Source organism: Anopheles bellator, chromosome 1 (assembly GCF_943735745.2).
Source record: "Anopheles bellator chromosome 1, idAnoBellAS_SP24_06.2, whole genome shotgun sequence".
NCBI lineage: Eukaryota > Metazoa > Arthropoda > Insecta > Diptera > Culicidae > Anopheles > Anopheles bellator.
In genome coordinates this window covers 58,150,996-58,169,904 of record NC_071285.1, presented here as the reverse complement: position 1 = coordinate 58,169,904, position 18,909 = coordinate 58,150,996, and the positions used below count along the sequence as shown (strand labels likewise).

The 18,909-nt window shown below is 50.2% G+C and overlaps 8 protein-coding genes across 9 annotated transcripts; 4 read left to right on the top strand and 4 right to left on the bottom strand.

The window, feature by feature from the left end:
• Positions 1 to 280: 280 nt before the first annotated feature.
• LOC131206268 (uncharacterized) lies at positions 281 to 10,242 on the bottom strand. Its single transcript, XM_058198756.1, has 5 exons — positions 9,976 to 10,242; positions 4,439 to 4,914; positions 4,244 to 4,333; positions 1,987 to 2,424; positions 281 to 1,918 (listed from the first exon to the last, which is right to left on the bottom strand). The coding sequence occupies exons 2-5, from the start codon at positions 4,563 to 4,565 to the stop codon at positions 1,623 to 1,625; spliced, it is 951 nt and encodes a 316-aa protein (XP_058054739.1). The 5' UTR covers positions 4,566 to 4,914; positions 9,976 to 10,242; the 3' UTR covers positions 281 to 1,622.
• On the top strand, positions 2,633 to 4,222 carry LOC131206267 (vitellogenic carboxypeptidase-like). Its single transcript, XM_058198755.1, has one exon. It carries the CDS (start codon positions 2,664 to 2,666, stop codon positions 4,149 to 4,151), a length of 1,488 nt encoding a protein of 495 aa, XP_058054738.1. The 5' UTR covers positions 2,633 to 2,663; the 3' UTR covers positions 4,152 to 4,222.
• Positions 10,243 to 11,349: 1,107 nt separating the features above from the next.
• Positions 11,350 to 12,316, top strand: LOC131216525 (programmed cell death protein 5). The gene is made up of 2 exons (XM_058211037.1): positions 11,350 to 11,629; positions 11,806 to 12,316. The coding sequence occupies exons 1-2, from the start codon at positions 11,576 to 11,578 to the stop codon at positions 12,136 to 12,138; spliced, it is 387 nt and encodes a 128-aa protein (XP_058067020.1). The 5' UTR covers positions 11,350 to 11,575; the 3' UTR covers positions 12,139 to 12,316.
• LOC131216514 (protein disulfide-isomerase TMX3) lies at positions 12,287 to 14,388 on the bottom strand. Its single transcript, XM_058211026.1, has 3 exons — positions 14,005 to 14,388; positions 13,688 to 13,940; positions 12,287 to 13,624 (listed from the first exon to the last, which is right to left on the bottom strand). The coding sequence occupies exons 1-3, from the start codon at positions 14,039 to 14,041 to the stop codon at positions 12,631 to 12,633; spliced, it is 1,284 nt and encodes a 427-aa protein (XP_058067009.1). The 5' UTR covers positions 14,042 to 14,388; the 3' UTR covers positions 12,287 to 12,630.
• A 79-nt stretch (positions 14,389 to 14,467) lies between these two features.
• On the top strand, positions 14,468 to 15,475 carry LOC131212540 (nuclear envelope phosphatase-regulatory subunit 1 homolog). Of its 2 annotated transcripts, none has more exons than XM_058206452.1 (4): positions 14,468 to 14,720; positions 14,785 to 14,856; positions 14,921 to 15,055; positions 15,123 to 15,475. In XM_058206452.1, exons 1-4 carry the CDS (start codon positions 14,678 to 14,680, stop codon positions 15,287 to 15,289), a joined length of 417 nt encoding a protein of 138 aa, XP_058062435.1. In that variant the 5' UTR covers positions 14,468 to 14,677; the 3' UTR covers positions 15,290 to 15,475. The 2 variants fall into 2 exon arrangements, with proteins under 2 accessions (XP_058062435.1, XP_058062427.1); XM_058206444.1 differs by having other exon boundaries at positions 14,468 to 14,708; positions 15,123 to 15,470.
• Positions 15,414 to 16,641, bottom strand: LOC131212531 (THO complex subunit 6). Its single transcript, XM_058206431.1, has 3 exons — positions 16,525 to 16,641; positions 16,067 to 16,465; positions 15,414 to 15,999 (listed from the first exon to the last, which is right to left on the bottom strand). The coding sequence occupies exons 1-3, from the start codon at positions 16,632 to 16,634 to the stop codon at positions 15,513 to 15,515; spliced, it is 996 nt and encodes a 331-aa protein (XP_058062414.1). The 5' UTR covers positions 16,635 to 16,641; the 3' UTR covers positions 15,414 to 15,512.
• A 117-nt stretch (positions 16,642 to 16,758) lies between these two features.
• LOC131216584 (transcription elongation factor SPT4) lies at positions 16,759 to 17,440 on the top strand. The gene is made up of 4 exons (XM_058211115.1): positions 16,759 to 16,903; positions 16,971 to 17,077; positions 17,148 to 17,203; positions 17,265 to 17,440. The coding sequence occupies exons 1-4, from the start codon at positions 16,835 to 16,837 to the stop codon at positions 17,381 to 17,383; spliced, it is 351 nt and encodes a 116-aa protein (XP_058067098.1). The 5' UTR covers positions 16,759 to 16,834; the 3' UTR covers positions 17,384 to 17,440.
• Positions 17,441 to 17,505: 65 nt separating this feature from the next.
• On the bottom strand, positions 17,506 to 18,884 carry LOC131205919 (large ribosomal subunit protein eL28). Its single transcript, XM_058198267.1, has 4 exons — positions 18,840 to 18,884; positions 18,445 to 18,545; positions 18,045 to 18,170; positions 17,506 to 17,860 (listed from the first exon to the last, which is right to left on the bottom strand). Exons 2-4 carry the CDS (start codon positions 18,532 to 18,534, stop codon positions 17,597 to 17,599), a joined length of 480 nt encoding a protein of 159 aa, XP_058054250.1. The 5' UTR covers positions 18,535 to 18,545; positions 18,840 to 18,884; the 3' UTR covers positions 17,506 to 17,596.
• Between the last annotated feature and the right edge of the window lie 25 nt (positions 18,885 to 18,909).

Here is an 18,909-nt window from a genome sequence, read left to right as displayed (position 1 = left end):
CCTTTTGCAGCTGGTGCCCCTGAACAACCCACAGAGGAATCAGGCGGAGTGTTACGATGAAAACGACCAGTACGCGGATCCGGCACAAAACCCCTACCGTACCACCACTCATGCCGAACCGAAGAAGGGCCTTTTGGCCAGGATTCTCGCGTTTTTCACGTGTGCCAAAACTGATGAGCCGCAAAGTTCGCCCTCGACAGACACGTCACAATCGCGTTTCTTCACGACGAAATAAAAGTGCAAACTGCTCACCTGTTGCTCGTTTTCATTCTTCTTGCTGTGCATGTTTCTTTATTACGTCTTCGTCGTCAACCTTTCGCACTTAATCCGGTCAACAGTCGAACACCTTGCCGCGAGTACACGCACTTGCTGGAACTAGAGACTGCACAATTCATTTTAAATGAATTGTGAAGAGTGATGCGTGCCTTTCTCTGTTATTACGCGCCGATCTGGGCAATAAAAGTAAACATCCTTCATAACCAAAACACTTAAACCGAAGCACATCTTCCCGTGCGATGTGCTTTCGACTGATTTTTCTGTAACAAATTAATAGGGCTTCTCTAAAGAACTGCTGCTTCGTTCCCGTAGGACACGTCCTGCTATAGCTAATGATAAAATTTTTATATTGCTTTGTTCTTACTCTGCTAACGAAAACCTCGTGCGAAACAAAAAATCGCACCTCTTAGGGCCTTGTGTGCTTCTATTGGACGGCACTATATAGGTTAAACATCTAAAACTGATTGGAATGCTGAGTGCACGGTGGGCTTTGAACCCAACACGGACTCCTTTAGCAATAAAACTAATCCTTTGCTAAGCCCTTACGTGTAATTACCCTTCTTACGGGGTTTGCGGACGGAATACTTTCTCAGAATGGACGTGTGTGCTCTGTTTTCTACGACCCTGGAAGACCACAGATATTCCTACATCGATTGCTTTAAAATTAAAAAATAAACCACCTGCCCCGACGCATTTAGTAGTAAACATTGCCAAAACAGGAATGGACATGAATATAATTATTTGCTATGGATAAAACAACGAACAACAATCAACATGTCCTCTTCGCGTGCGTGCACAGATTGATTGGTTTGGCGGACTTTTAAAATACTTTAGCTAATGAGATAAAACGTGAGATTACTACGCGCGGAGTCCATTAAAGAAAACCGAGAGACTGTGCTATAAAATACGTTTCTTCTCTGTGTTCCAAACACGTGCTATACATGATCGTAAGGCAATACTTTTCTCGATCCGAGACGACGGAATGTGGAAAGGACACTTGAAGATGTTTTGCGGATTACTGATCAGCCGATCACGTGCACCGAATGGAGGGTTTTGCATTCACGGCGGCCACTATTTGTTCCGTTTCCTATTTACAATTAGCTTCCCAGTTTTCCTTATGGAGGACGGGGCGCTTCTGAACTGTTCCACCTCTCTCACTAACTTATCCTTTTTAACGACTATACACAGATAATATTGATTGGTCTCAGATTCGATCGATTCCCGCTTTCGCTACTGTTTGCCGGGGTGTACAATTGCCGGAAGAATCCACTCACAAATGGACGGAATCGTGCTTGCTAGGCAACACCGGAGCGGATGGCGGCCGGCATATTGTGTTCCCAAACGTTCTACACATCGGTGCTGTGCGTTTGGATGCGCACCTTCTTCACGCTTCCGTTTCGCTGCATCCGCGGCGATTGGTTTCCGCCGGAATAGCCCGGATTGCGTATACCGAACCCATCGGTAGTGGTGGTGTTTGGTGGCCGCGGTTTTTTCAAGCTCGAGCGCAACGGTGTCCTCGTGACCGACCCGGAACCGACCGTCGAGCCGTTCGACACGCTCGTGATGGTCGTATTGACCGACTGCATGCTTCCGTTCATGCCGGAAGAGTAGGGCCTTCCGGATGAATCCGTTACGGCAATCCCTGCGCAAGATTGGTTAATATGTTTACGGTTAATCATTCAAAATTGCGACTATCCGCGCTACGCGTACCATTTGGGTTGTGTGATGTTTCTCGGAAGCCCGGGTTGTTGTACGTTGAACCACGTGACCGACCGTTGGTGGACGCGTTCGAGAGCATCGTCGGATCGCCATCGGGCCGTTTCGTGAGGATGCGATCGTATGCGGCCAGTGCGAGCAGGGCAAGCGATAGGGCCGTCACTACGACCTGTAGATAGAACGAGATGCCGCGCGTAATGTGATAACCGGCCCGATCGTCGTCGGTTTGCAGTGCAAAAAGGCCGGCCGCTGCCAACGATAGTCCGGCTGCGAATACAGTGGCCACGAGCTTCACCGTCACCAGCGCCCGGTAGCTCATGCAGACACGATCGCGTGACGAAATCATCGCAATCTGTACGATGCTCAATACGCAGAAGATCCCGAACAGCACGCACCCACCGACTGCGAGCAGGCCGCTGACAAAGACCACTCCTGAGAGAAGGATAGAGAAGGAATTTATATTGAATTCAATCCACTTGATGAAACGCAGTGAGGCAGCTTAATAGAGGACACCCTCACAGCCATCGGAAGGACACGACTACAATAACGAGTTATAATCTCTCCTGCGATTGATAAGCCAAATTCTGTTTACTCTATTCCTAGTCGGTTGGCGCATCCCTCGGTCAGTTGGCGCGATCCGTCCAAAGCGAGTGTACCGTTCTTTTGTTAAAATGTCCCGCCGGCTTTTCGTTTCCCTGTGTACCATCTTTGTGGTAGTGTCCTGCGCCCAATGCTTGTTCCTCAATCCCTACCGGAAGTATTGGCAACCGAGTGGCACTCTTTACAAGCAAGGGCCCGCTAAGGACCACGGAAAACCCCTCTTTCTCACACCGTTCATTGAAGCGGGTAAAATCGACGACGGGCAGAAGGCCGCACGCGTGAACCACAGTCGAATCCGTGACATCGAATCGTACGCCGGCTTCCTTACGGTCGACAAGCTGTACAACTCCAATCTGTACTTTTGGTACTTTCCGGCAAAAAACAACGCCACCACGGCTCCGTTGCTGCTCTGGCTGCAAGGTGGCCCGGGAGCCTCGTCGTTGTTTGGATTATTTGCTGAAAACGGTCCGTTCTCGATAAGCAAGCATTTAACAGCCTGGCCCCGGGAACACTCCTGGTACGAGAACCACAATCTCCTGTACATCGACAACCCGGTGGGGACCGGGTTCAGCTTTACCGATAGAGAAGCCGGTTACGCGCGCAATCAGGTGCAGATTGGCGAGGAACTGTACTCTGCCGTGGTGCAGTTTTTGCAACTTTTCCCCCACCTGCAAACGCTCCCGTTCTACATCACGGGCGAGTCGTACGCCGGCAAGTACGTGCCAGCGCTCGGTCACACGATCCACCGGAAGAACGGTGACCCGCAGACTCCTGTGGAGCACTACATCAATCTCGCCGGCATGGCCATCGGTAACGGGTTCAGTGATCCCATCAATCAGCTGAACTACGGCGACTATCTCTACCAGCTGGGACTGATCGATGCGAACGCGCTCGAGCACTTCCAGCACGACGAGCAAACCGTGGCCGAGTGCATCGTGAAAGGCAACTATCAGTGCGTGTTCGAGGTGATGGACGCGCTGCTCGACGGTGACGCCAATGGCGGTGGTTCCTTCTTTCGCAACGTGAGCGGTTTCGAGATGTACTACAACTACCTACACACGGCCCCAGACCCCTCAGATGTCGTCGAACAAATGAATCTGATTGCTTTTCTCAATCTCGACGAAACTCGCCCGGCTCTGCACGTTGGCGACCAGCCTTTTCACGACCTAGACGCCGACAACAAGGTGGCCCGCTTTCTGGAGGAAGACATCTTCCAGAGCGTCGCATCGTGGATCGAGGATCTGCTGCAGCACCGCCACCGGATACTATTCTACAACGGGCAGCTGGACATCATCTGTGCATATCCGATGATGGTGAACTATCTGCAGGCGCTCAAGTTCGACGACGCCGACTACTACCGCCGGGTGCCGCGTGGAATTCTCACGATCGATGGAGAAATTGCCGGGTACTTCAAGCTGGCCCTTACCCTAACGGAGGTGATCGTGCGCAATGCCGGCCATATGGTGCCGCGCGATCAACCGAAATGGGCCCACCGACTGATTACGGCCTTCACTCACCCGCTAACTGCGGATGAGTTCATATCCGTCTCGTACACGTAGCTTTCGCATGGAACCGATCAGATGGCGAGTTGAATTTTAGGTTAATAAAAGGGATTCGGCGGATCGCCCTACCTGATCGTTTTCTCTCTTACCTAGTGGTCTGAAACGGCCAACGTCACCGCATCGTTCTCGGTAGCTGAGCACCTGACACTTTTGCCACGGTCCGAAATATCCTCGATCCTCTGTGCGGGGAAAGAACAAATGGTTATTAATCTGGCCCAGAAAGCGTCCGCATCGCATCGTCGGTCATGATCACCACCGATCGTGCCAACGCTCCCGCGACTGACCTACTCCCGAACGGCCCTCGTAGTACGCCCAGACAGGCACGCCGACGGCCGTCGCGCTGATGACCAGACAGAGGAATCCGAGTGCGGTCACCAGCACGGCATAGATATTCGGTTTAATTCCTGCCATGATGGTGGTGGCGGTGGTGGTTGGTGAAAGACGACGTAGGGGCTACTCGATGCACACGCGACTGCTGGCGCATCTCGCGCGCTACAAACCCCTTCGCTGCCAATGGCTCGCCTAGTGGAAACGTTCTTCTCCTGCCGCTGGTGCACCCCTGAGGTGGAAGTGAAAGAAATTTCTCGCACTCTGCGTCCTTTGGTGGCTCTGATTTGTCAGCGATGATTAGTTCGCTCCCAGGCGATCTTCGTTTGGTCAGACAGGTTCGATCGCTAGACAGTTTGGTGCTAATTACTGTCCGCTCCAGCCCCGTGTGCCGTCTGTCTGGCCGCTATCCGTTGCAATCCGGTTAGGTGAGCTAGAAAAGAAGAAAATCGAAAGCAACGAATCAATTAACGGTCTTCCTTCTCCTGTGGCACACGCTTCGGGCGACGGACTAGGAATTGCTGATGAGCCGCTGGACAAACGGTCGCACGTGGCCACTTGTGCCCGAGTGTGGTCGAGTCGATGCAAGATTCAAGCTGTCGGTACCGAAAAGGGCTTAGCAGTTTTGTAGGGAGTAATTAAAATTCCTATCCCAAAGCAGCAGGCGGGAAATATGCACTCAAAATGGTGTGAAAAATACGGACAATGATCAAGCATCTCCCTTACTGTTCAATCACTCCGTTGCCATCCGCAGTAACCATAGCAATCGTTTTCAATTCAGCCATTCAGCCATCTTCCATCGCATATGATCGCAAGTAAATACGAACACTGTCGTGTATCTGCCCAGTATTCGGTTGCTCATTCTCGTTAAAGCGCGACAACTTGTCAGCGAGTAAAAACCCTCATTTACTACACACGGTTGATGACCATTAGCGACACGAGATGCCTGCGGGATGGATGTATGAGACAATCACCGCCTACTCGAACGAGATGTCTCGTTCTACGCGAGGCGTAGAAACCGCGTGTTTGTCGGCTGCCCCACCACAATTGCGCCGCTCACAAGGCAAGGTGAATCTTTAAACAACGAAGTTAATCTACCACCCCCTCGTGGTGGGGTAGGTCCCTCGCACCCAGTCGCGGCTGGCCAAATGACCGAATGACCAGTGGCCAGACCGGGAAAGGAAAATTGCGCCGGTGCTGTCATCGGTTGTTGTGTTCGTTGACATGAAGAGCACCTCTTCCAGAGCCTACTGTGTGTGGCTTCTATTTATTATGTGTTGAGTAAGGGCCATGCCCACTAAATACTGACCCCTCTCTATCGGCCGGGATGACCGTGTATGTTGTAAGCGCACGCAATTGATGACAACAATCACCCCCGAAAAGGGGACGCCGGCAAAAAAGGCACACGTGGAACGGCCGTGCGCAAGGCGATGTCAAGGGTTAGGTTGCGTTTTTGTAACGATGACCGTTCAATTACGCAATAGGTACAAAGAGGCCTAGAATAAATTTGCTGCCGCTACAGGGGTCTAGGAGTGAATTGACGGAATCTGGAAGTCTCGCGCGTATGGAGACCTGTTGCGTCGTTGTTTATTTTTCTCGCGCCAAACTCATTTTTCCACTTTCAGATCCATTTAATTTACGCAACGATGCAGACGGCGACGCCATTCCCGATTCCACCCAACATAGCCGACGGTGGGATGATTCCGAGAGGCAAAAAGCTGATTGCATGCCGATTGTGTACCTTCCTCCCCGCACGGGCAGCAGAATGCATTCTCCCGTCGGCGTCGGCTAAAAGACGGATTGAAAGGCGTTGTGAAGCGATAGGAACGGGCGGCGTGCACGAATGGCGCGCACGCGGTTTTCTCATTAGAATATTGTGTGCCGTGGAGTCCCCGTCCGATAGACTGCGAACCTTGCGCGCGGTTAGTGTTCGTGACACACGCAGGTTGGGAAACGGTATTGGTGGCCATGCTGATTGGGGAGCGAAACAAGACTCCAACTCCTTTTCTTCCTTGGCCAAAGGTGTGCCCGAATATGGGTCAAGTTTAGTAGGAGTTGGATTTTTGGATCGATTTCGTATGGCGTGGAAGGATCGCCATTGTTTTTTCTTATTTCGATAAGGTGCCACCGAACTATTTTTATTTTGCTGGAAGGATATTAGCCAACATTGGCGGCCCCTTGTTTTTACTGCGCCGCGGCACGGGTGCTGTGTAGAATCTATTTATGAACTCCGTTCCGTTCGTCAATTCAACAATACGGTCCACTGAACATAACCAGCTAAACGGAAGATGATCAAACGGTACCCCAAGAACCAGGCGATGGTGAACGAATCGTGCGCCGTAACACCGTTTCACCGATGCTATAGACCGATTGGAAGGAACTCCAGAGAGCCAACTACGTGTTCCGGGAGCGCCAATTTGGGACACCAGTTAGCCAAAAAAATTGTGGCGTGTTTGCGTGCACAGCAGTAAACTATCCTCGACCAGCCAGTCACCGTCAGCCGCGCCCCCTGCGTTTGAATACAATTTATTGGGGGTTGAATTTGATTAACGATTTAAGCGAAAGCGGCGAAACGGATTGGGAAATGATTTTTCAATCGCTTTCCGAAAGCAATTTCCGCGCCACAACCGAATGGGGCAACAGCAAAAATTGGCAAAAATAATAGCAGAGCAAAGCATCATCGGACAACTTGGCTGACCGAACACGTGTTGGTGCAATTGTTGCAGTTACGCCAAATAACTGTTTCACTCCGCCCCCCGCAAAGCTCGACGAAGGCATCCCGTTAGGACCGTTTTGCGTAAATCGAGGACCATCAACAATTGGGCAAAAAAACTGTTACTGACCCTTCAGGGGGGTTGGATACATCCGACAAAGCTGAATGAAAACTTTATTTACAACAATCACATCGACATTTTTTGGTGAAGAAATTGCAATGGTGGAGGTCTTGGAAAACCCGTGGAACTCGCCACCCGGTCGGTCGATGGTATTTGTTGCTTCCGCTCCGCGCCGCCATCGATCGGTCGGTGTGGCTCAGGCAGGTTTTCACTTCCGTTCGAGTCACGGCGTGCCTAGCGATGATCCACATTGCATGACTTGAGAAAAGCTGCGTTAAACATGTTTTTTTTTCGTGTGGCAAAGGTGTGTTCGTGCGACCGGTGGTAGTTATCGATCTTCCCCATAGCCTACATACTTTAAGAAAACAGCCCCCAGCTTGAGGTCACGCATGAAACAGAATCCCCGGCACAGGGCGTGGCGTCGAACGCACGTTGCAGAAAGATAAGAAACACTATCCTTCGTTGCACCAGCGCGCAACGGTGTGTGGAGAAGCAATAGAGAGAAGGTCATCAATATTCATCACCGCATCAGCATCATCATCATAATGATCATCTTTCATCGGATCTCATATCGCAACGCAGATGCAAAACAGATGAACAACGATCAATAGGCACTCGACCGTGGTGTAGGGCGAATCAGTCGGAGGATCGTTCTCGAGTGCATCACCATCATCAGCATCAGCGTTGTCGTCATCAGTCACTGTTGCAACCGCAACAGTGTGCAAATGAATTCTACGATTTGTGTATCATCTATAGCCAGCGGCAGCGGAGGGGCATTATTCGGGGGCAAGCCAACCAAGTTGACACGCATACGTTTTGGTGTGGTGGTGGTCAACATTGGGACCACAGTGGGCACCCCCTAGCGAGACGTGCTACGAAACTGTGCCGCAATCATGTGTTCCACATCTCGCCGGCCGGTCGGGTGTGGGAGCAATACTTCAGCGGATTATTGCTTCATCATTCTTGCATTACCAAAACCCGAACTCAAATGCGGCCAATTGGCAGCCGGACCAGGTAAAAATCAACGCACCAAGACAGCTGCCACAACATCGACATCAACCACCAAAAGTAGGCACCATGGACTAATATTCGTTTCGGGGTTTTGTTTGTTGGTCCCCCAGACAACCCAAAATCCGTGTTTTGTTTGGCTGCTGGGTCAACAACTTATGGCTGTAATAAAATTAATAAATTAAAGAACACTGCAAGGGAACAAATTCAAATTCTATCAACTCAACCATGCGTGATGTGGCAACTAACGGAACCGTGACTCAACGAACGAACCCCAACAGCGGACCCGTTCACTTCGCTAACTACAACGCATCGCGAATGGCCGTGACCGACACACAGTGCGGACATGATTCATCGGTCCATCAGCGATCACATTGGATGATTTCCCCAGAGGGAAGTGTTTTTGAAATGCGACACAACATTCCCCAAAGTTTGGCGCCCGTGCGGCATATGCGAAATGAAACGATATTTCGCTCGGCAGAGATTCGTTTGGATCGTTAGACCCTCACGTGAGCTGGGTACGGAGGACACAGTTTTTGCACACAACCACCACCACGGCCCCGCAGCAGGCTTTGCATTAATGATGCACTGCAGCACAAATTGCAGCTCTCACGCGGGCCGGCAGCGAGAGATGATAGAAATCAAAAGTTTCATCTTCTCTCGCATTCCCTTTTTATTGTGGCCAGCAAATGGCCAGCCGCCGAGGTTTTCCCACCGCGGAAAAACGGCGGGGAGTCGTTTATAGTTTTACCCAAGAAAAAGGTGTGCAAAAATGGACGGAATGGAAACAAAACCCTGCCAACACTCGACACTGGACGCGAGCGAACCTGACAGCAAAATGCTGAGAAATGTTTTTCCCTCCACGAGGGGGGGTGCTTGTGTTTTGAAGGTGAGTGAAAAAAATAGAAAACTAGCAACTCGTAGAGCGTCGTAGTTGCTGGTGGCCTCCGGCATCGGCTGGCCAACTGGCGTCAGCTTGTTAAAGCGATAACTTTACGCGACAGCTTAATTAAGTTGCACAGCCAGTCAGCCTCCTTGATCTTGCTTTCTTTGTACTGTTTTGCTCGCCTGTTGTCAATCTCTTCGATCGGTTACTATTAGCAACAAAAGAAGTACGTGATCAGCACTACTCCTCGGCGCGGATTGAAGAAGAGAAATCGTAGCAGTGTGGGGCGTCGGTTTTTGTCTTCGGCTCAAAATTCCGGTTTGCCACCGGGAACACCGCACTCCGGTCGAAGAACCACGGGCCGATAGGGGGGACCGGCCCAAGAACATACTGTCGTCTTCAGCCGAGCGGAGAAATCGATTTGCATAAACGGCTCCTACACAGAGAGAAGAAAACCACCTCGCGCGCGTGGCGTGTCCGCCGTCGGCCATCGTAACGCGCGCGCCCAGAAGAAACACGTCACACAAGTTTTGTTGTTCTACGCTCAAGCCCAAGGGGACGCTGGAGGCCCCTGGAGGGAAGCGTGGCAAGAAAAGTTAAAAGCCAAGAAAACAAACTTGTTGTGCGGCCCCCGGTGGGACCCTTCGGGCAGTCGAAAATTGTGGTTGCTACGCGTTGCTCGATCCAAATAATGCGTTACACGCAAATAATGCGTTACCTGGCGATCCCCACCCGGATTATGACGAATATTTGTTGATTGACTTACATTCCGGTTTTCGCCGTACCTTCCTTTCGGAAGCCGGAGGCCCTATGCAATATGCGTTCTTCCGCCTGCCGTTGTTGCACAGGTGTGCTTTCGTTTGGACAACAATTGGGCTGCCATTGGTCGGGGCCGTCGCTTGCTTGGTTTTGAAATAGGTTTCACTAAACACATCACATCGTTAAGGCATGCCACATGCAGCACTGTCACTGAAGGTGGAACCCGCGGCGTTCTCTTCGCGGCTCGGATGTTGGGTACAAGGAAACTTGGGGCCAAACACGGTTATGTTTGGTTTTTCGTTTTACGCATTTCCGCACGGTGGACCGGCGGGGGGGTGCGCTTTTTGCCGCTACTTTCTTTCGGGGGAACCAACTTTTTGGGGCCACCACACTCAGACCCTTTAACCTCGACGCACCTGAACAGACCTCTTCGTTTGCTTGCTTTCTTTCTGTTTGTATCCCCACGGGAACTCGGGACCCCAAGCGCGCGACACACACATACACCGGCGCGGCCCCAACTCACCGCACGCGAGCAGTAAACACGGGCGCCGCGAAATTACGCGCCAACGACACACATACACGCACCGTGCGGCCACCGCGGCGGCGAAAGGGGGTCCGCCGATCGCGAGCCGCGGTTTGCATACGTATTAACCACCACCACCAGTGCACAGGTTGTCGCTACACACCTTCCCAGGTGTGGTGTGCGAGCGAGATGGACGGCAGCGAAACTTTGAAAAATAGGTGTGGGTCGGGATTGAGATTTCTTTTCTGCGCTTTAAAACTTAATAACACGCACTCCACTCTATATCACAGTCAATATGATGACGTAAACAACACACAACGACGGAACAAATAACTGCGCGGCGGAGCGCAATTGAAACCCCCCCGAATCGCAATTGAACAGCTCGTGGCTATCGTGTTGTGTCTGCTGAGTACCGCTCCAAACTGAGCTCTTCGAAGGAATGTGTATATACACAATCGAAGTAGCATCTCTCGGCGCGCCGGTTCAATCCGGTTTCGAACGACGCAATGATATCAAGTTACCGATGACTTCGAGGAACAGAATGCACTTTGGGGTGTTATTTTGTACGGATTTGCCCAATATGTAGAGTGTAGAATGTAGGTGCTAAATATGTCGTGCCGTGTAGAAGAGGAATCGAAAAAACCGGTCCCGATAAACTCGGCTCCGTTGTTCTTGGACTAGCGAACAACGTACTATAAACGCGGTCGAATTTCAACTCGGACTTGTTGTTGTATTTACTTTGAGCGCAGGGCTGCATTCGTCTCTCAAATTTCACCTCGGACGTTGCCGGTTGCTTGGAAAACTGTGCCAATTCGTAGCGAATGCAATACACGCAATCCTACAGCATCCTAAATCCATTCGATTGGCATTCTACCCCCAGAAGTACTTGCGTTTCTTGCCGATTCGAAACGGAGTATTGTCCCACCCTGTGGCTGAGGATGACACATCGGCTGCCAAATCCCGGCGCCGTGAAAGAAAAAGTTTTGTTTTGGTCGAAAGCATTGCTCATTGTCCAGCGCCGATCGGCTATTGAATGATAATTATTTTCGTCCCGAGAACGTGAGTGCGGTAGAAAGTCACTAAAATGGATGACGCCGAGCTAGAGGCCATTCGTCAGCAACGACTACAGCAGATGCAGGTATGGAAAACCATCAACCCAGCTTTCACGTAGCACCGCTTCTAACATGGACGAAATTGGTTCACAATCTGCGCCGCATTTTGTCTATATTTAGTCCATTGCTCTCTGTTGAATTGGCAAACATAGCAAGACTCGAGCGGCATAGTATGAAACTAATGATTCCCTTTGAATGGTAGGGCTCCAGCGCGGAACAACAAAAAGCACAACAGGAGCAGCGGCAGGCGCAGGAAGAGATGAAAAATTCCATGCTGGCACAGTTGCTGGACCAGGACGCACGGGCTCGACTCAACACACTGAAGCTAAGCAAACCGGAAAAAGCGCAAATGGTCGAAGGCATGATCATTCGGATGGCCCAAATGGGGCAGATTGGGGGAAAGTTGGATGACGCCAACCTTGTGAAGCTGCTGGAGAGTCTCAACCAACAGATGCCGCGCAGCAACTCGACTGTGAAGTTTGACCGACGAAGAGCGGCACTGGATTCCGACGATGACGATGATTACGGCATTTGAGCGGAAGGCGGACGAATGCGATCGGTGTATCACTTACCTACGGACGTCTCTCAATAGATGGGCCTCAAACGGATCGGTCATCATGCCATTTGCCTTGCTGTCACAAATAAACTCAATACGCTCCCCGCCCGGGGGACGGAAACTTGAATAAAAATTAGGATTTTCTCTTCGGATTCATTCGTTTGCTAAAAAAGAGAATCTTCTAACCAGACATTCAAACACGCACACACATACACGTAACACCGTAAAGGAACGCGCCCACACTAGGTGCGTGGGGTTGGAATTTAAAAATTGATCTAAAACGACACTATTACACCATTAAGTGATTCAGACGCTGTCGCCGTAGTCCTGTCGCAACCGTAGCGAAGGATCCGGCCACGAGGTCGAGAAATGCTTGACTAGAAAAATGGGTTTTACTCGGGTGCCGGCGCCCGCGTGCTTTGCCGTTTAGCGGAATGTTACGTCGGTGCCGATGGGCTTCACGCGGGCACTTTACTCCCTTTTCTCGTGCCGCGGATCTGCTTCGTCGTCCTCGTCGGCGTCCAGAATGTCAGCGCAGCAGATCGAGTACATGATGAGGGACAGGAAACCGAGCGGAAGACCAAACAGCACCGTCGTCAGCACGGGATTGCCGAGCCACATCTCGTACAGTGACGTTTTGGCCTCGAACCAAGCGCGATAGATGCGCACCGGAAGCGAATTGCCCCCGAACGTGGGCGCCGTTTCGTTGTGGATGCTGTCGAGGAAAATTTCGATGGCCTCCGGTGTCAGCTGCAGTGGGTCGTCCTCGGGAATGTGGTGTTCGTTCGTTGTGGCATTCAGCACGATCAGGTGCGGTGTCGGCAAACTGTCCATTGCGATTGACCGGGCCAGCTCCGGCGTGCCGACCCAACCGAACTGAAACCGGCTGTGATATTTGTGTTTGTTCTTGTGCACAAATATTTCCACCATGTCGCGAAACTCCTGCTCGTGGGCCGCAATTTCGTTCAGCTTGTTTTCCTCGACCACCGCCAGCACGAGGTACTTTTTCGTCTGCACCAGATGATGGATGTTGCTGCGTGATATCTTCGGAAAGGTAGCAAACCGTTCCTCGTTCACCCACCGGAACAGGGTATCATTCAGGTGCGCCGGTTCGATGCGCTCAAAGTTGTCCGAGTACGGAAAATAGTAATGGCTGCGCTCTTTGTACACTAGTGCCGCCGGAACGGTGTCTACGTCGAAGTGGCGTTTCGCGATTTCAACCGATGTAGCGTAGAAGTAGCCGTGCGCCTGGTACGCTTCGGCCGCACCGTAGAACACATCCCACAGCAGTCCGGACTGCTTGCCGACGTAGGTGAAAAAGATGGGATTGTTCGATTTCAGTATATCGATGCTGTCCGCTCGGGTTACCAGCTGGACCGGTGGGCCCGACATTCGGTTCACAAAGTGAAGCAATTCCTCCTTCGAGCGTTCTCCATTGTAAACGTATTCGTACGGCCCTTTAACACTGTGGAACGGATTAAACGATTAATACTATGCAACCTGTAGAGGGTGTGGCACCAAAACTTACAAAATTATCGTGGGGTAAGCGTTCACTTTGAACTCCTGCGCCACAGCCGTAAACCGGGTGCAATCCACGCGTCCAACGCGAATGTTTGTGTTGTAAAGGGCCTGCGCCACCAGGGCCCACAGCGGTTCGAGCTTTTTGCAGTGGCCACACCACGGAGCATAAAACATCACGAACCACTGGCCTTCACTCCGGACATCCAGAAACCGATCACTCAGTTCCAGCACCCGGGATCCGGATACCAGGCTGAGGGATACTAATGAAAAAGGCAACCAACGTGAGGCTTAATTTAATTAAACATAACAATGGGTCCGACTTACAGCACAGTAAAATAAACAACTTCCCCACGGCCAACATAGTGCTACGATTCAACAGATGACCACTCGCCGGAGTCAGCACTTCTTTAATTGCTGTCTCAACACCAAACCATATCGCACCAAGCGAAACACGGGCACGAAAACGTTACAAATTAGTGGAACGAGAAATCAAAGCAATCAATTGCCGTTTCGATTTCCACCCTTCTGACAGCAGAATGATGTTTTCAGAACAAAAAAGGAAACACCTTCTTTTTCACAATGGACGACAGTAAAATGAAGTATGAAAACAGGTTTTTCCATAAATTTGGCACTTTTTTTACCACAACTAAGACCAAAGCTTTGGATGAATAACAAATTAAAGTGGGTTTAATTTAACATTTTTCTGCAATTTTTGTGTTCATGGATAATGCGTTTGACAGAGGGGCAATTCCAGCGAACTGTCAGACTGGTTGTTGCTACAGTTTGTTTTCTTCTCCTCGTTCGCTACAAACGCGAACAATTTCCTAAAAATCTGAAAATTTATTGCTTCGAGTATGCTAATCTAGCTCAATTGCGGCGCGGCGAGTGTTGTGTAGTGGTGGAAAAGGTGTGCAAACTTCAGCCCGATTAAGACTACGCGGCCGCGGACCGGGACCATTCGAGTGCAGATACAATTGCTCGCCGCAAAAGAGTTAAAATGTCTCCCTCGGAAACCTCGGCGTGTGAGGGTGAGTTTGCAGGTTTGTGCAGCGCATCTCTGGGCACTTCTTTATAAATTTTCCCGTTCCCTTCGATTCGTGGCAGATTTGAAAGCCTTCGAGAGGAGACTGACGGAAGTGATCGCCTGCCTTCAGCCCCCGACGCTTCGGTGGAGGTGTAAGTAATGCTTACCTTTGGGCGCCGAGCCCTCACCGTGGTTTTACTAACCCTTTCATTGCAGTACTTTTAGGCGTAACATCGCTAGTGACCTTCGTGGGAGCGTTTTACTGGTTGACCGATCCGCGTACTTCAATCGTGCCGCTAATAGAATCGCTTCTGAACCATTCGGTCTTTACCATCTCCACCGTCATCCTTTGTAAGAGCGCTACTAACAAGAGCACCTCCGAGGACACACCACTAATCTTTCAACCGTTTGCTTCCAGTGCTCCTGTTTGTGTTTGGTATTCACAAACTGGTCATTGCTCCGCAGATCATCACCTTGCGAACACGGAACGTGCTGGCCGAGTTCAATATGTCCTGTGATGAAACGGGAAAGCTGATAGTGCGTCCCCGTCCGACGAATAACTCACGCTACATGGACTTGAGCTAAGCCAACCGGTCCATCACGCAGCTTGCCGTCTTTTCGTAAATTGTAAATAATACTAAAGTGTACTAATTTTCCAACTTCCGTGAGCCACCATGTATTTAACCAAACATTTTATTATGTTGTCGGTTCCCGCTGCATTTGTTGCGATTTTTTTATTTTGTCTTGTGTTGTGACATCAAGCGATTGTAATAAATGCTCTTGAGCTATTCATGCGTCTGTTTATGGTTCACTTTTTGTACGTATTCAGTATGATGTCTCGATAGGTAAAGTTGGTGCACACGTCGATCTGTGCAGACGAACCGGCGATCGCTAGGAACTTGTACGGTTCCGTTTGCAGTGCCACACTGTACGCCGAGGGACCGGACACCGGTACTTCCGCAGTAACGTCGCCGTTGAAATTGTACTGATAAAACTTGGACCCGTCACCGCCCGCGTAGATCAGATCGTCAATGAAGCCGGACACGTGAACACGTTCGGGAAAATCAAAATCGGCCGTACATTCGAGAGAACGCAGGTGCCAAAGCGAAAACCGTGGACCTCCACCGCATACAAACCAATCGTCCGTCAGGGACACCGTGCCCTGCCAGCGACCGAATTCGGGGCGCTGCAGCAGAGGCTTTGTGTGTGGTTCAAGCTTAGCCGTGTGTTTCTTTTGCCGACAGTCCCATAGCATCACCGAGCCGTCCTCCGATGCAGTCGCTAGTTTAGAGCCACTGAGGGCGAGAAAGAATTCGTGTAAAATTCATGTGGTTGCAGTGTTCCTAAAGTCAGTTTACTCACCAACCCGTTACACAGTGAATGTAGTCCTTATGGCCGCGAAAATCTCGACAAACCTTGCCGTCCTCCAGCGATATTCCATACATGATATTGTCGCCACAGCCGGCGTAAAGTATTTCTTCCGCTTGGTTCAGCCACAGGTAGTTCACTTCGCTCATGTCGGCGCTTTCGGGAGGTGCCGGCAGTTTCACGACCCATACTTTCTTGCCAATGGAAGCGGATTTGCTGGACCACTGGTAGCCCCAGATTTCTCCATTCAGCCCGACGATGAGGAAGTCCTTGTGAAACGACAAACTATTGATGGAGCATCGGTCCGACACCGAAAAAACCTGTACCGGCGTCGTAGGCAATTTGTCCAGCTCCGTTGTTCCATTCTCGTTGCTCGTTACGATTCGTTCGATGCTGAAATGGTACGTTCCGTTTACGGGTTGCCTGGGCAGTTGATAAATTCACACCGTTACCTGTACACGAATATTTCTCCAAAATTACTGCCGCAGAACAGAAAACGGCCATCGGTGGAAATGGTCTGCGAAAGAATCGTGGTATAATAGCAGCGTTTGATATCAATCATTTTCTGTCGCTTGTTTATTATTGACTAACGTGCCGCTTGGCTAGTGACGTTTGAGTCGGAACGCTAGTCGATCAACTGTGGCAGTTTCGGTAGCGTCAAGGAAACGTCAAAGTGTGGCATCGGCCAACGCTTTGTGGCTGAAAACATAACACACGATCTGTAGGAAATTTGTCGCCTAGCTAGCACATAATTAACCGAACATGGCTTTCGATTCCATTCCAAAGGACCTTCGCGCATTGCGAGCGTGTTTAGTGTGTTCTATGGTGAAGGTTTGTGTCCGCAATTGACCGAGACGTTGGTACATTCGATGTAAACAAATGTCCTCTTGGGTTTCAGTCCTTCGACCAGTTCGAAAACGATGGATGCGACAACTGCGAGGATTTCCTGCGAATGAAGAACAATCGGGAGCAGGTATATGATTGTACGAGCAATAATTTTGATGGGTAAGTGAAACGCTCCGGAAGATAGCAATCATCGTAGCTGTATGTGCGGAAATATTTCCTCAACTTTCAGAATGATAGCCGTGATGAGTCCGGACGATAGCTGGGTTTGCAAATGGCAAAGAATAAGTAAATGGACCAGTGCGATAAAAACCGCAAATGCCTTACTAAATGCGATTGAATATTGCAGGTCGGTTTGCCAAAGGAATGTACGCCATCTCTGTATCGGGAAGACTTCCAAACGGTATCATCAGGGAGATGAAGAATCGCGGCATACCTTACCGTACACGAGACACCAGTCAACGATAGAGGGCTGAACACACTGCTTTTAATAGAATAAATACCTTACACAAAATAAAACTTTATACCAACAACTTGACTTCAGTACTTGCCCTGTTCAATCATTTTGGTAATAATGGTCAGTACACAGGTTACTATGTTTAGTTGGATTTATTGAATATTTTTGCGCTTCCCTCTACGCTTCGCAAACCACGAGTGTAAACCCTCGTTCCACCGAAAGGCTTACTCTGCCTTCTTCGGGGCGGCAGCAGCAGCGGTGGTAGCACTGGTTGCAGGAGCAGCCGGGGTAGTGCTACTGGCGGCAGCCTTGCCCTTCTTAACCTTGGCTGGCCGCTGGGAGCGAAGAATAGCGCAAGTCCGACGAAGGGCCGCCTGCTGCAGATCCCGACGGTACCGGCTGTTCTTAATGATGTTCTTGATCTTCTTCAGCGTGCGTCGCGATCCATCCTTCAGCGTCACCTTAACCTGGGACTTGGCTGGTTTGAACTGCAATAGAAGAACAGCTCCTTTAAATAATCGTACTCTTCATCGTGATTCGCAATACAGCTGTTGAGAGCATTTTATCAGCTTTGGGTAATGGACGTAGTCGGTCACGGATTCACGATAATTTTTTTCCTCACGTAAAATGCGAAACGGATAGATTCTTCTTTATAGTAATGGTGGCACTTACGTGGCTACGGATACGCTTGTAGGTGAAGTTTACGCCCTTCTTCTCCGCTGGGGTAATGCTGATCGTCTTCTTGTGCACCAAACCACTGTAGCGGAATGAGCTCAGATTAGTCAGGTTGTTCGGCTCCTACAAAGAAGTTTGGGTTCTGGTGAGAGTGAGAATTTATATTAACATCTTATCAACGCCGTGTGTATGATGTTCTGAGCCGAAACAGGTCGCCCGCCACACGAGGTTTTCCCCCGATGGCCTTCGAAGAATCAGTAGTAGCAAATGAGACAACACATCCTCAAGCTGATGAGTGTTCAGAGATCTTGGTGATCAAAAGGGTCATCATTCGAAGAGATGGGACGGGACGGCATGTTTCCGCTCGAAATCTACAACCGAACCAACATCAACTTACCGTGCTGAACGGCTTCCGGATGTTTTTCTGCTTCAGCAGAAACGCGTTGTGATCGCGGATGATCAACCAGGATAGATGCGACGAGACCATGATTCTAGCTTCTGCAAAGAAAATAGACGAAATCAATCTCCTTCCAGTGCTCCATGACGACCAATCGAGTTGGCTTCCCCATTTCGCCGATAGCAAAGATGGCGATACCCTGATTCCCACGTGTAACGCACAACACTCGCGAAAACTGATCATTTGCTTACAATTGGCGATTATCAGCCTGCGAACCGTAAACCCAACGGTGCCAATTGAACTCCGGTTTCAATTAACAACCTTAGCAGTGAGAAATGATCAACTTTTTCCAGCATTTTACACGTTTTCAGCGCAAGCAGCAACGAACAACTCACCTCTTGCAAAGGCCGACAAGATAGAAAAGACCGTTTGACAGACCAGCTCCCAGGACGCTCTGCACGGCGA

What these genes read in the sequence shown, in the direction of transcription:
- LOC131206267 (XM_058198755.1), top strand. Translation starts at nt 2,664, where the DNA reads ATGTCCCGCCGGCTTTTCGTTTCCCTGTGTACCATCTTTGTGGTAGTG.
- LOC131206268 (XM_058198756.1), bottom strand. Translation starts at nt 4,565, where the DNA reads ATGGCAGGAATTAAACCGAATATCTATGCCGTGCTGGTGACCGCACTC. An exon ending in CGAGGGCCGTTCGGGAGTAG is followed by an intron (nt 4,334 to 4,438) that starts GTCAGTCGCGGG and finishes TTCCCCGCACAG; the next exon opens with AGGATCGAGGATATTTCGGA. An exon ending in TGGCCGTTTCAGACCACTAG is followed by an intron (nt 2,425 to 4,243) that starts GTAAGAGAGAAA and finishes TCCTTCTCTCAG; the next exon opens with GAGTGGTCTTTGTCAGCGGC.
- LOC131216525 (XM_058211037.1), top strand. Translation starts at nt 11,576, where the DNA reads ATGGATGACGCCGAGCTAGAGGCCATTCGTCAGCAACGACTACAGCAG. An exon ending in AACGACTACAGCAGATGCAG is followed by an intron (nt 11,630 to 11,805) that starts GTATGGAAAACC and finishes TTTGAATGGTAG; the next exon opens with GGCTCCAGCGCGGAACAACA.
- LOC131216514 (XM_058211026.1), bottom strand. Translation starts at nt 14,041, where the DNA reads ATGTTGGCCGTGGGGAAGTTGTTTATTTTACTGTGCT. An exon ending in GTTGTTTATTTTACTGTGCT is followed by an intron (nt 13,941 to 14,004) that starts GTAAGTCGGACC and finishes CTTTTTCATTAG; the next exon opens with TATCCCTCAGCCTGGTATCC. An exon ending in GCTTACCCCACGATAATTTT is followed by an intron (nt 13,625 to 13,687) that starts GTAAGTTTTGGT and finishes TCCGTTCCACAG; the next exon opens with TGTTAAAGGGCCGTACGAAT.
- LOC131212540 (XM_058206452.1), top strand. Translation starts at nt 14,678, where the DNA reads ATGTCTCCCTCGGAAACCTCGGCGTGTGAGGGTGAGTTTGCAG. An exon ending in GTGTGAGGGTGAGTTTGCAG is followed by an intron (nt 14,721 to 14,784) that starts GTTTGTGCAGCG and finishes GATTCGTGGCAG; the next exon opens with ATTTGAAAGCCTTCGAGAGG. An exon ending in CCCGACGCTTCGGTGGAGGT is followed by an intron (nt 14,857 to 14,920) that starts GTAAGTAATGCT and finishes CTTTCATTGCAG; the next exon opens with TACTTTTAGGCGTAACATCG.
- LOC131212531 (XM_058206431.1), bottom strand. Translation starts at nt 16,634, where the DNA reads ATGATTGATATCAAACGCTGCTATTATACCACGATTCTTTCGCAGACC. An exon ending in GGAGAAATATTCGTGTACAG is followed by an intron (nt 16,466 to 16,524) that starts GTAACGGTGTGA and finishes GTACCATTTCAG; the next exon opens with CATCGAACGAATCGTAACGA. An exon ending in ATTCACTGTGTAACGGGTTG is followed by an intron (nt 16,000 to 16,066) that starts GTGAGTAAACTG and finishes TCTCGCCCTCAG; the next exon opens with TGGCTCTAAACTAGCGACTG.
- LOC131216584 (XM_058211115.1), top strand. Translation starts at nt 16,835, where the DNA reads ATGGCTTTCGATTCCATTCCAAAGGACCTTCGCGCATTGCGAGCGTGT. An exon ending in ACGAGCAATAATTTTGATGG is followed by an intron (nt 17,078 to 17,147) that starts GTAAGTGAAACG and finishes CTCAACTTTCAG; the next exon opens with AATGATAGCCGTGATGAGTC. An exon ending in TTGCAAATGGCAAAGAATAA is followed by an intron (nt 17,204 to 17,264) that starts GTAAATGGACCA and finishes TGAATATTGCAG; the next exon opens with GTCGGTTTGCCAAAGGAATG.
- LOC131205919 (XM_058198267.1), bottom strand. Translation starts at nt 18,534, where the DNA reads ATGGTCTCGTCGCATCTATCCTGGTTGATCATCCGCGATCACAACGCG. An exon ending in TCCGGAAGCCGTTCAGCACG is followed by an intron (nt 18,171 to 18,444) that starts GTAAGTTGATGT and finishes ACTTCTTTGTAG; the next exon opens with GAGCCGAACAACCTGACTAA. An exon ending in ACAAGCGTATCCGTAGCCAC is followed by an intron (nt 17,861 to 18,044) that starts GTAAGTGCCACC and finishes CTTCTATTGCAG; the next exon opens with TTCAAACCAGCCAAGTCCCA.